General features: G+C 40.5%; 1 protein-coding gene across 2 annotated transcripts in view; it reads right to left on the bottom strand.

Annotated features, from left to right (window-relative positions):
- The window catches only part of TRIM66 (tripartite motif containing 66), a 64,744-nt gene that overhangs the window by 30,964 nt on the left and 19,530 nt on the right, over window positions 1-14,250 (bottom strand). For both annotated transcript variants that reach the window (XM_081341277.1, XM_081341276.1), the window contains 6 exons: window positions 13,226-13,376; window positions 10,015-10,147; window positions 8,669-8,785; window positions 7,638-7,752; window positions 6,048-6,194; window positions 5,299-5,416 (listed from right to left, as the gene is read on the bottom strand). In XM_081341277.1, the coding sequence (XP_081197403.1) occupies window positions 5,299-5,416; window positions 6,048-6,194; window positions 7,638-7,752; window positions 8,669-8,785; window positions 10,015-10,147; window positions 13,226-13,376 (781 nt within the window). The remainder of the gene's footprint in view (window positions 1-5,298; window positions 5,417-6,047; window positions 6,195-7,637; window positions 7,753-8,668; window positions 8,786-10,014; window positions 10,148-13,225; window positions 13,377-14,250) is intronic.

Here is a 14,250-nt window from a genome sequence, read left to right as displayed (position 1 = left end):
AGCAGCACTGATAAACTAAATTCTGAAAGACAGTTTTACTCTAAAAACATAGTATTGAGCGAAAATAATGGTTTGATCCAATGTATCAGTACATATTTTTCAATAGTTAAGTGTCGCGCTGGTGAATGATCTCTGGAGGGCTCGGGACAGGGGGCATTCCTCTGTCCTAGTCCTATTAGACCTCTCGGCGGCTTTCGATACCATCGACCATGGTATCTTGCTGCGGCGTCTCAGGGGATTGGGAGTGGGAGGCACAGTTTTACAGTGGTTCTCCTCCTATCTCTTGGGACGTTCGCAGTCGGTGTTGGCAGGGGGGCAGAGGTCGACCGCGAGGTCTCTCATTTGTGGAGTTCCTCAGGGGTCGGTCCTCTCGCCTCTCCTGTTCAACATCTACATGAAGCCGCTGGGTGAGATCATTCGTGGCTTTGGAGTTGGGTATCATCAGTATGCTGATGATACCCAACTTTTCTTTTCGACCCCAAACCACCCCAGTGATGCCCTCAACGTGATGTCCCGTTGCCTGGAGGCGGTTCGGGTCTGGATGGGGAGGAACAGACTCCAACTCAACCCCGACAAGACTGAGTGGCTTTGCATACCTTCATCCCGGGTTTATTCGGACATTCCACCTCTGGCTATGGGGGGTGAACTATTACCCCCCGTAGATAGGGCTCGCAACCTGGGGGTCCTCCTAGATTCACGGCTCACCTTGGAAGACCATATAGGAGCTGTGACTAGGGGGGCCTTCGCACAGGTTCGCCTGGTGCGTCAGTTGCGGCCCTATCTTAGCCGGGATGATCTATGCACGGTCACTCATGCGCTCGTGTCCTCTCGTCTGGACTACTGCAACGCTCTCTACATGGGGTTGCCCTTGAGGACCACCCGGAAGCTCCAACTGGTACAGAATGCAGCCGCGAGAGTGGTGTTGGGAGTCTCCCGATACTCCCACGTTACACCTCTGCTCCGTGAGCTGCATTGGTTGCCAGTTGTCTTCCGGGTGAGATTCAAGGTACTGGTAACGGTGTTTAAAGCACTCCATGGCATGGGGCCGGAGTACCTCAGGGAACATCTGCTGCCGGCATCAAGCTCCCTGCGCCCTGTGCGTTCCCACAGAGAGGGCCTCCTCAGGGTGCCACCGATCAGAGAATGTCGTTTGGTGGCCCCCAGGGGGAGATCCTTCTCTGTGGGCGCTCCGGAGCTGTGGAATCAGCTACCGGTAGAGCTCCGGATGGCGCCCGATCTTCGCTCCTTTCGTCGCGATCTTAAGACATTTCTGTTTGTACAAGCTGGCCTAGCCTGATGGGGATTGTTGGGGTTGTTTTATCTTTGGTCTTTTAATTTTTCTTGGGGTTTTTAGCACTGTATTTCCATTGTTTTTAACTAGGGCAATTGTTTAATCTTTTTTTAATGTTTGTATTTGCTATTTTATTCTGCCCTGTGAACCGCCCTGAGTCCTCAGGGAGAAGGGCGGTATATAAATGTTATTAAATTAAATTAATATATGACTAAAATTGTTGATATTCGACCAAAAATGCTAAGCATCAGGAATCAAAAAAGGATAATGTATGTGTAGAGTGTGCCCTTTTCTAATTGCAGTCACTCATTGTTGATTGTCTACCCAAAAAAACACTAACATACACTGAAGGAGGGCACTACAAAATAGTAATCAATAGACTATTAATCCATGGAAGTCCTTAATAATAATCAAAATAATAATGTGATGGTCCCTGTGCTTATCCACACACCAGGTGCCATACCAAAAAATCTTGGATGGCACTTAAGAAATCTGTGCATCAACAAAATGTCATCAAAACAGGATATCATACTGTATTCCCAGCCTCAGGAGTTCTCCAAAACCCTGAAGACACCAATTTTGGAGAAACCATCAGCTATTCTGTTATTCCATCCAGCCTGAAAATACTTTCTCCATTTATCAGCTGAGCAGAGCCACTAAAATAATCAGAGGTGTTTTATTTTCAATATAGCAACAAGAAGGAAAACGCTAAAGAATCCCTTGGCTCTGTCAGTCATCCAAAACTCTCCACTGACCACAGAGAACTGCTGGAACAAAGCTCTTACTGGGGGGACTTCCGGTGGCTGCGCGGCGGCGGAGACAGCCTTCCCGGGCTGCCCGCGGCTCAGCTGAGTAATTTTCACCCGAAACAGCGCCGATCAGCTGTTCGGGTGAATTTGAAGCCCCCTCCTCGGGAGAAGAGGAGGGGGTGAGGCCCCAGGTAGGGGTTGAGTTCTCCGGGGCCGCCTGAGCTTGTTGCTTGGGCAGCTGAAGGATCGAACTCCCCCGTAGCCTGGGTCGCTCCCAGCTGGCCAGCGTCTCTGCTCCGGATTTTTTGGAGCAGAGCCAGGCGTTTGCGACCACCCCTGCCTGAAGGAAGGACTATGGAATAAAAGGAGCAGGCAGAGCGGTACAAGAGGAAAGGATGAAGAGGATTATTATATTTTACTCTCGAGCTTGATGGACTTTTTTAAACTTAAAGTGAAAGTGCGTCACAAGTGGAAGTAAAAGATGGCGGCTAAACCTCCCTCAAAAACTCTTCGGAGTGCTGGAACTTCTCCGACGCAACAATCATCATTGCAGGCGTTGCATCCTCCTGATGTATTGACACCGAAGGATCTACAAGATGCTCTTGAAAAACATGCTCAGGTAATTCTGGAATCAATGGGTGATAAATTTGCACGGATGGAGGAGAAATTGGAGAAATTGGAGGAGAGAATGGAAGAGAGGATGGAACAGAAGTTCAGTGTGATGAAGGCAGACATTTTGTCTTCAGTGTATAAAGTGGCTGAATGTGTGGAAGACCTGGATGAAAAAGTGGAAGATTTGACTCAAAAGAATGCCATATTAGAAGCAAAAGTATTGGAGAATGAAGATTTAAGAGACAAAATGGACAGAGAATTGAGTCTTGCTCAATATTACCAGATGCAGTTTGCTGTTAGAATCAGAGGCTTAAAAGAGAATATTAAGGAAGATCTAAAGCAGCTGATTTCTGAGGCTCTGGAAGTGGTATTGAATCAGCCAGCATCTGAAATAAAGGGAGGCATGGATAAAGTGTTTCGTGTGAATTCATGGATTGCTAGACAGAGAAAGCTGCCTAGAGATGTGGTGGTTTATTTTGTAAAGAGGGAAATTAGAGATGAAGTTATACAAGCTGCCTATGATTCTAAAGTTGTGATTGCTGATCAAGAAGTTTTGGTTTTAAAAGAAATTCCTCCAAAGATTTTAAGGAGAAGGAAGGATTTTACATTTCTTGTGCAAGAGCTCAAACAACGAGATATAAGGTTCAGATGGGAGATCCCAGTTGGGTTGATGGTGATGCATGAAGGTAAAAGGTACCGTTTGGTTACTGTGATGCAGGCGCGTGATTTTTATAATAACGTTTTAAAAGCAACCCCATTATTACTTTTGGAAGCTGCAAAGAGATCTGGAGAAGGAGAACATCAAGAGGTTGAAGATGGACAGACAGAGGAGAACGGTGCTGGAGGAGATCAAGCTACAACTTCTTTGGATGATCTTAGAGAGCAGAGGGTGACGCGTGCTGCTTTAAAACGATTAAAAAATAAAAAATAAAAGAACAAGATCAGCAGATGCCTATGGAACTTTCACAACGTACTTATAGCCAAGCAGTGGGAGGAGCACGGCCTAAAAAAGATAGTTCTATCAGAGCAGCGCTTTAAGAGCTTTGGGATGATATGCATGACAACTAAATTTTTAACTTGGAACGTTAATGGACTAAATTCACCACAGAAGAGGAAGAAAGTTTTTCAATATTTAAAACAATTCAAGATAGATGTTATATGTTTGCAAGAAACGTATATTAGGGTTGTGGATCAAAAGTATTTACTGAACTCAAGGTTGGGTACGTGATTTGTTGCTTCTGCAATGAATAAGAAAAATGGAGTGGTTGTTTATGTTAAAAGTGCTTTAACAGCAGACTTAATTGAAGCAGATAAGCATGGAAGATACGTTATGATAGAGCTGCTGCTAGAAGGCAAAAAGACGCTTTTAGTTGGATTATATGCTCCTAATCAACAACAAGCTGACTTTTTTAGTTTACTTTATACAAAGCTTACCCAGTTGGATTATAAATCTGTTATTTTTATGGGGGATTGGAATGGTGTTTTGGATGTACAGATGGACAAGGCTGGAGCTTTTAAGCGCGTCCCAAGTCATGCTAGATTGCCTAAATCTTTTTTTTTTTTGAAATGAAGATTTTATATTAATAGTGTTTGTAGTTATTCTATATGAGCTAGAGAGTGATAGATTTTAGAGTTTACGGTTGTTAGCATGTGGTTGTTTATGATTCTTTTTTTTCTGTTTTTTATACCTTGTACTTAGCTCTGGGAAGTCGGGGGGAGGGGGGGAGGGGTAAGGAGGGAGGGATAGGGGAGGGGTAGGGGGGTTTGTTAAAGATAAAATGTATGATAAAACTTTTTAATAAAAAAAAAAAAAGCTCTTACTGGGAAATGCCCAGCCTGCAACTTCTTACAATGAGCTCCTCTAGATTCTGACTGTGCTCTGTTCTGTCCCATCCAAGATGTTTTTGAAACTATAAGAAACCATTCTAAGCTAGTTTCCTCATTTCCCAGGCCACATTGGAGAAAGGAAAACATCACTCACATAACATAAAGAACAGCTCTTTCTCACTCTCTCTTGCTCTCTCTTTCATTCTCTCTCTCACACACACACACATAAACACACACACATACACATACTTTCATTTTCCAAAAAAATGTACAATTTATATACCATGTTTCCCCCAAAGTAAGACCTATCCTGAAAATAAGCCCTGGCTTGATTTTTGGGGGTGGGCCCAAAATTAAGCCCTAGCTTTGAGGCGAGGTGCACACCTAAAAATCAAGCAGCTGTCCCACAAGCCCTGCAACCAATTACCAGACATCCCATGAATTGACACTTGTCTCACCAGCCCACTTCTCCTGCAGCATCCCCCGGGCTGCATTTCAGTCATTGGCCCTTCTGGAAAGCCTCAGCAGCTGAGAACCGAGCTATGGATTCAATCCATAGCTTGGTTCTTGGCTGCAGAGGCCTTCCGGAAAGGCCTCTGACTGCAAAATGCAGGCCAGAGCTCCATTCTCAGCTGCAGAATGAAGCTGCTCCTTCAGCCGCAGAAGAAGTGGGCCAGCTGGGCGGGGCTGTCGGTGCCACCCCTGTGAGGTGAGTGGGAAAGACACCCCCCCAAAATATGACCTGGTATCTCTTTTGAAGGCAAAAAAAAATAAGACCTGGTCTTATTTTCAGAGAAACAGTAATATACTTCTTTTTACCTAAATTGGATAGTTGTTTAGTCCAAAAAGATGGGTCCCATGTAAATCTGATCTTCCAAGGAGAACCCACATCTGCATTACAGTTGGTTTCTAGCAAACGCTGAATCTGGAAAACAATCTAGTAACAAACCAGAAAATTATAATTTGATGCAATAAATATATGTTTTATATTTGGTTATTTATGGCTTAGGACGTGAAATGGGTACCTGGTCCTACATTTCCATTATTGTTCCCATTCACTATGGGCTTGCTTATATATTAAAGTGGAGATTCCTAAGCTATTATGAACTGAAAAGAAAAAAAAGGAAATTTTATTTCACCATAAAATAAATTATCTTGCATTTAGACTCCGTTTTATCAGCATTAGAAATTTTGGAGGCCATAAAGCTGGGCCACTATAGTAATCAAATGAGGATACAATCAACATGGCTGGCCTGAAAAGCCATTCCAGAATAATGTTTATTATACTTTTCTTAGAGGCTTAATGCACCCTTTCCTTCTGTTGGGATGACTTTTTATTTGCTTAAAAGAAACCTTTTAAATGGTCTATTCATGGAAAGAAGGCACTTTTGACCTATCAGCACTACCTTCTTCTCACTGTCTGCTTATGGTATTTCTTTTTCTTCACACTTTTTCACTTATCAGTTCAGAATGATCAATCTGAGTAATTTTTATAGCAAACTGTTCATTTAAAAGGTCAAACAATACTTTAGACAAGAAGCCCATGTAAAGTATCCTTTTACTCTTACCAGTTCTTTACTGAAGAGGAATGGAACAGTGCTTTTACTACATACTGCCCAGCTAAGAAAGTTTTGCACGTGTTCAAACTGCCTGTTTAACACCATGATGCCCTGAAGCTGTTGTTCCATTTTTTGCTTCCTTTCACTGGAGATCCGCTGTCAACAATCAGGAATAAAGAAACAAATGAACAGTCATTTTAAAATATAGTTTGTTTTGTAAAAATGACATCTGTAAAAATCCACAAATTAGATCAGGAGCAAAGAACCTTTGCTAAGTCAATAGACCCAAATAACATGGTTCAAGCCTACACTCGGCACTCTCAGAAAATGGCTGCCATGGAAGAATGATGTGTTCACATAAAATTTAGGCGTGGCCCAGAAAGCACAGCTACTCACAAAGTATTTATTTCCCAGAAAAATGAACTGTTTTTGTAGCTCTCTACCATCACATAGATCCTCAACAATTTCATGACTGTAGCTTAGTTTTGTCTCTTTTTCTGTACAGATGAGCAAGTATCCAATAGAACAGTAAATCTCCATTTCTATTTTTAAAGATACCCTATAAGAATTGGATGGGTCCTGGAGCATTTCTTGTAAATGTAGTTGTCAACATAGGCAAAAGTTTTGGTTTTAGCACACTGACTAATTTATTTCTAATTAAAAAACCTAATGGTTAAAGACTAATCCTTTAACCAATAAAGAGTGGTAGAAGTTAGTTTTCATTCATCCTCTTTTCCTTAGAACAGAAACTGACTGCGTACTAATTTCCTGTACATCTAGGATCACATTATGAATCCAATCGATGGTATACATCTAATAAGTATTCAGCTGTATCTCTCTTCCAAACTCAGTAGTAGCCCAGGGTATTGCCAGACTTAAAGGTAAAGGTAAAGGTTCCCCCGCACATGCGTGCTAGTCGTTTCCAACTCTAGGGGCTGGTGCTCATCTCCGTTTCAAAGCCGAAGAGCCAGCGCTTGTCCAAGGACGTCTCCGTGGTCCATGTGGCCGGCATGACTAGACACCAAAGGCGCACGGAACGCTGTTACCTTCCTACTGTAGTGGTTTAGAACTGCTAGCTTGGCAGAAGCTGGGACGAGTAACAGGCGCTCACTCTGTTATGTGGCACTCGGGATTCGACCCGCCAAACTGCCGACCTTCTGATCGACAAGCTCAGCGTCCTAACTCACTGAGCCACTGTGTCCCTTTATTGCCAGACTTACTTACAGAATAAAAGTATCCTTCCAAGTTTTATGTTCCCTCAGCCTTCCCAGGTAGATTGGACAGGAAACATAACCAGATGAGCTAACTCTACTGTAAGGCAACATTAACAGAATCTTGCAGGTCAAATTTCCTGCAGTCTTTTTTACAGTCCAAGAAGTCACAGTGATTTTCTTCTGAGTTTCTTTCTTTGCCCATTATGCATCAGTTGCCCATGTCCTTTCTTGACATTCCCTAGGCAGCCTTTCTTTCCCCCTCCATCTCCCAAGGTCATTCTCACTGGCTATTATAACTAGTGAATTTATCAACCAGTCAGTGCTGCAGTTAATTGGCATCTTCTGCTTCCTTATCTTCTTTGCTTCAAGAAGCCATCCTACTTACCTCCAATTGTTCCAGGAGAACATTTGTCCGCTTATTTATTTCACTGATCAGGACCATTTTGGCCATTTTGATCTGATTTTCCACTTTCCGTTGCAAGTGTTTTGCTTCAAACAATCTGTAGAGAGAGATTAACGATTTCAATAACTATAATCATGTTTCAAAATGTTTCGAAGAAATTGTATTTATGGAGGTTAAAAATACAATTATCTGGGTTATCAATGGTAAAAACCTGTGCAGAATGAGTTTGTATATGGATTTATGGCCTGAAACTTTCAAGTTGCAGGGTGCATTGATCAACCTAATATTTTTTTTAGCATTTGTACACAGATAACAATTAAAATGGCAAAATGACAAAAATAAAGAATAGTTTTGCCAATATTAAGCACTACCTTTTTAAAAATTCTTTGACAAGATTTTTGAACTACATTTAAATGTACAACATTAAATATTTATTTGCCACACAGCAGTGTTTCACTTTTTATTTTACGGGTATTTTGGTATCCATATTCACATCTTGAAGAAAACCAACCTAATATTCCAGCACTTTCTACCCATAGGATAAATATTTCAAAAAATAAATAAAACGAAATAAAATAAACAGGTCATCTAAATGATGCCACCATGTAGGTTATATTGAGAGTGAGAGTGTCCTAGCCTATACTAGGTTACTTACTGCCAGTAAGTCATACCTCTGTAAACATCTGAAAAATGTCACTAAAGAAATCAGATCAAAGAAGAATCCTTAAAAATGTGGAACGCTCAAACTTGATATGAGGATTCTCTGAGGATTATTAATTAGTGCACCACATCTACAGTGATTTAAATAACAGCATGAGTGTATGATGTCAATCCACAGTGAAAAACAATATGAATATGAATGGGTAGAGAATTTACTAAGTTGCAGAGGCAGAAGCACCAAATCATTCTCTAAGATAGTCTCAGGAATTAATGCTTAGAATTACAAATCAATTTGTCAATTAAAAAAAACATCACAGAATTCATCTTCTTAAAAGAGGGATCTCCTCAGTTACCTGTCTTCAATATGTTTAGCAGAGACTTGCACTACATTTTTTTTCTCTTCTACTTTGCAGGTTATGTTTTCCAGGATAACCCTCTGATTTTGCAAAGCTTCTTGAAGATGCCTGAATCTAGGGAAACAAGAGAAGTCTTGGAAGTTTTACCTGGATTCAAAAGGCCAATCAGACAGTTTCCCCAACAGCTTGCCATCCCTTCCTCTTAAGCTCGATCTCTTAAAAATTTATTTCTATTCTCCCTTCCAATTCCATAGGAATTAAACAGTGACTGTATTTCTCAACAACATCCTGCATAGCAGAGATGGGCAGCATATATCCCTTGGCCTAATTTTAGGCAGGTGTGGGAAGCCTAAAGCCAAAGAAAGTGGGCAAGAAGAAAATAGCAATAACAATTAGACTTATATACGTCATAGTGCTTTACAGCCCTCTCTAAGCAGTTTACAGAGTCAGCATATTGCCCCCAACAACCTGGGTCCTCATTTTACCGACCTCAGAAGGATGGAAGGCTGAGCCAACCTTGAGCTGGTCAGAATCAAACTCCTGACAGTGAGCAGTGAGTTAGCCTGCAATACTGCATTCTAACCACTGTGCCACCAGGGCCCTGGTGTGAGGGAGGAACCTCTCCGAGGATTATTTCACATCTGGTCCTGTATCAGCGAAAGCTTGTTTGATGTAGTCAAAAGAATTGGATTAAAAACTAGTAAACTAATCTACTCTTAAGCACAAAGTCATCCGAGTGACTTTGGACAAATCATTCTCTCTCTCAGTCCTAGGAAGAAGAAGACAATGGCAAACCACTTCTAAAAATATTGCCAAGAATACTGCAAGCAGTACTCCAGGCCAGCACCAGGAGTCAAGGCACAATGAAAAAGGACAAAAGCTCTCTCTCCATCACCCAGATTTAGAAAAGGAACGAAAAGAAAGAGAAAAGGATGACAAGAACAAAATAGGTGGAAGACAGCAACAGCAAAAAGGAGAGCTGTATGCTGCAAGCCACCCAGAGTTGCTGTTACAGAGATGGGTGGCATATAAATTTAATAAATAAATACATAAACAAAATAAAGCTCCTATGTCTTTTTGACTCTAGTCTTGTTTACAATGAGCAGGGCCTCAAATGCATTCCCACTGGCCTTACAGCACTGGGACAGAGAATCTTCCTAGGGTGGCCAGAAATTGAATAGGGGCGGGCACATGGCTGTTGAAAAATTGAAAGGAGGGAGGAACACCAGTAACCTGCTCCAATTCCCTTTTCTGCCTAAGTCTTAAAAAGTTAAGGGACCTTGTCTCTTATTGTACCAAGACACCTTTGGGCGAGTCAACTTATGGCAGTTTTGATTTTCTACCTGTGATCCTTGTGCTCCGTCAGGAGGCAGCAGCGACATATAAGGACGTCACAAGTCTCACAAAACAGCTTAAGCCTTTCTTGGCTGTGCATTGGACAAAACAAGGGACATTCATTGGTTTCCCCTTCAACTCCTGAAAAAGAAAACATTGCTATAAAATAAGAACAGTTGCAATTGCCTACAATATCAGGCTAGGGCAACAAGATGGTCAGTCAATTCCTGCCACAGCCCATGGACTGACAGTCAGTTGAATAAAAAAAAAGTGTATCCTGCATTTGTGGGAAAAATTCTAGGAAAAAAATGCATCATCATCATCATCAAAGTTGGAGGTCATCTAGTCCAACCCCCTGCTGAGGCAGGAAACCCTATACCATTTCGGACAAATGGCTGTCCAGTCTCTTCTTAAAAACTTTCAGTATTGGAGCATTCACCGCTTCTGGAGGCAGGTTGTTCCACTGGTTAATTGTTCTAACTGTCAGGAAGTTTCTCCTTAGTTCTAGGGATGTTGATTTTTAGACGTTGATTTTTAGGGAAAGATTGGTATAAATGTATGATTACTAAATGATCTTATATAGTACATTCTGAAAGTTAACACAATTAATCTAGGGTTGTCAGAAGTCATGTATTTTTATATCAATCAAATTTCACACTCTTATGTAAATCATATAAACCCTTCATATGCAAATATCATAAATTTATGATGTCCTGCTATTTCAATATAAAACTAAAAAGTTTGTAGGGAAAAAAGAGCAGAATCTGACTCTTTGTGCAGTGCCTTCAAAATACAATATGTCCTGTCCTCTGGAAGGAGCTAGGAAAAAACGGAATTAGCAAAAAAGTGTTTAGATGAGTCCACAGAAATTCAGAACCTTTTTCAGTTTCCCTTTGCAGATTGTCCTTTTTGGCAATTTTCAGAAAGGATATAGAAGTTCTAGACATCCCTTCCTTCATACAAAATAGCAGACCAGGTATAGAGAGCTGGCGTGTTACTTGTGCAGAGTCAAAACACAGATATTCTCTCCCCGTAGCACCCAATTCCCTCTGTCAATGGAAATGCTGCTTATAGACTTCCCTTCGGCTACTGGGAGAAGTAGAATTTTGGATGATACAGACTTTGGTCTCAGACACAAGGAGTTAAAGTTCTTATGTTGTGTTAGTTGACTAAAGCCATGTCATTTGTCCCAGAAGTGAAATAGTCAAGAATAAGAGAGGTATAATAAGATAGAATTGAATTAGAACATGGGATGTTCTCATTAATCATACAGATTTCTTTATCTACTAAGACTTCAAGTCTTTCCACATTGCTTTTGTTTATCTTTCCCTACTCTCATAATCCCTACTACTATTTATATTTCATTCACTTTTTTCTCTGTTGTACTTGGAATAGACCATGCAAGCTGTTCAGTTTGTGCAAAATAAAACAAATTTGCATTTGTGGCTAATTTGCATAAGCTGTTCTAAACACATCATCTGTATGTTCTAGAGACCAAATGTGAACCTGTTTCAGCAAAGCGAAAAAAAGATAATCTGTTTTGAGCATAATTTTAATTTGCTTTATTCAGCCACTAAAAAATTATGTTCCCAACATGGCCTTACCTAGGGACAAGGTCAATCCAGGGCACATTCTGTAGTACCATTTAGTTTGATTGGAATCCAGAATATATAAAGTATTTATTTTACTTTATATAGGCAGTCCTTGAACTACCACCTTTTGTTTAGTAAATGGTTTAGTTTACAACCGTTCAGAGTTACAACAGTACTAAAACGTGACTTACAACCATTTTTCACACTTACAACCACTGCAGCATCCCCATCGTCACGTGATGAAAATCTGGATGCTTGACAACTGGCTCATATTTATGATTGATGCAGTGTCCCAGGATCACATGGAACCTGGCATCCCTGTTGCTTGTCAGAAAGTCCCCAAAACTGATCACAGGACTCTGGGACACTGTAAGCATCATAAATATGAACCTGTTGAAACCATATGAATTTTGATCACATGACTATGGGGATGCTACAATGGTCATAAGTGTGAAAAATGGTCACTTTTTATTGCTGTTGTAACTTCAAAAAGTTACTTAAATGAATGGTTGTTAAATAATATAATAATGATGATGAAGAAGAAGAAGTTGGAAGGGACCTTGGAGGTCATCTAGTCCAACCCCCTGCTCAGGCAGGAAACCCTATACCATTTCAGACAAATGTCTGTCCAGACTCCAGTCTCTTCTTAAAAACTTCCAGTGTTGGAGCATTCACAGCTTCTGGAGGAAGGTTGTTCCACTGTTTAATTGTTTTAACGGTCAGGAGGTTTCTCCTTAGTTCTAGGTTGCTTCTCGAGGACTACCTATCTAATCATTCTCAGTATGTATGTGTATGTACAGAATTCTTTTCATGGGCTAATTTTGGAATGTTATATATTTGTAATTTATGTGCATTTTTCCTTAGGCGAAAATTTTAGTTACGATTCGAGGGATGAAATTTCAAACGATCTGGCAAATATATTGCCAAATATTATATTTTCAGTTTATGTGTTATTTCTCCTTAATTTAACTTATTCCTGTCTGATTTTTTACTTCCTGCCCCTGATTTCCTCTAGGTTTTTTAAATTCTACTCCTGTCTTATCTTTACAGAATCTGATCTCAATCAGCTATGACAGCCTTTTCAATCAATCAATCAATCAATCAATCAATCAATCAATCAATCAATCAGAATAGAGCTAGAAGGGAACTTGGAGGTCTTCTAGTCCAGCCCCCTGCTCAAGCAGAAGACCCTATACCATTTCAGACAATTGACTGTCCAGTCTTTTCTTAAAAACCTCCAGTGATGAAGCACTGGTTAATTGTTCTCACTGTTAGGAAGTTTCTCAGTTCCAAGTTGCATCTCTCCTTGATCAAGTGATCAAGGAGTCTCTCCTTGATTTTCCATGATGGCGCTCTACAAATATGCTAAACTATAATTTTCACCTTTCGGGAAGCATAATACGGGGCTACTGTGAATTGCATTGTAAGTGAGTTGCACTAATTGGGGATGGGTGAAAGCTCACTGAATTCCCTTGATAACTATATCACATTAGCTAAGGCACTCTGTCTGCACATACACAGATCCTATAACTGAATCATAAATATATGAATATAAATTCAACTAATAAATAAATAAATATTGTTCAGCACAAGAAAGGGGAAAAACATGAGCAGGTTCCATTTCTACCTGAACACCCCTTCAAGGAGACTGGCAAAAAATGTTCTCCTCCGGCTTCTTTGCTATGGCTGTGTTCTTCAGTACATAAGCTACAAAGCCACTTGTTGCAGTTAGTACACAAACTGTGTGCAGGCCTTTTTTCTTTACAACCAGAGCAGTTCTGTAACAGATTCAGAGAGACGAAAAAGATAATTACATTGGGATGATTCCCATTAGCTGACTGTCACTGTCTCAATACAATGCAAATTTGGAAATTATTCTTTTTAAAGGTGGCATTTGCTGTTTAGTAAGTCAGCCATAGTTTGAAGCACATATAACTATGATGGCGCAGGTCACCTTGTTACTAGCATCTTACAGCATTATGCGGCCTCTGAAATGAATAATTAAAGCAAGATTTATATCACCATAGTGATAGTTGACTATGAGATAATATAACTCGTTAGAGAGAAAACAGTATTAATGGACGAAGAGATTTCCATCTCTTAAACACTTTGTTAGAGAGAGAAAAAGTCAGAGGATGGTGAATTGACACAAAGAAGGTTTTAAATTGTGCAGACAATTCATTCTGCTAATATGTGGGTTGCAAACCTCTCTGAACATCAGACCAAAGAAAGTGCTTTCTCAGAAACTACCCAACTAAATTGAGAAATTGTAGAGATACCCAGTGACATGTTTCCAATAAAGAATGTAAAGTGTGAGCACATTGTTTAGTGGCAGAAGTAAATAATACATATTCTTTGACATATCACATTTCCAAACTATTTAAAAGAAGAAGTATGGGATTTCTGGCTCTCTTATTATGGCATCCTTCGTCATCAGTCCTACTAACTAGGGCTGCTGGGAGCTGTAGTTCAATAATATCCATTTTCCATCCTTTGTTTTAATGGCAACCTTTCGTGCTCTGGACCACACACAGTACATTTGACAAGAGAGATGAGACCCGTGACCCGTGGTTCTTGATCTCTAATCTTGTTTAATTCACATATTCAGTGAATGGATAAGGAGTCTGAGAGTTGACTCCCACAACTGAATGA

The sequence above is a fragment of the Vipera berus genome (assembly GCF_964194415.1).
Source record: "Vipera berus genome assembly, chromosome: 1".
Classification (NCBI taxonomy): Eukaryota; Metazoa; Chordata; class Lepidosauria; order Squamata; family Viperidae; genus Vipera; species Vipera berus.
Note: the sequence above shows the minus strand (reverse complement) of the source record. Positions and strands in the feature narration are given on the sequence as shown.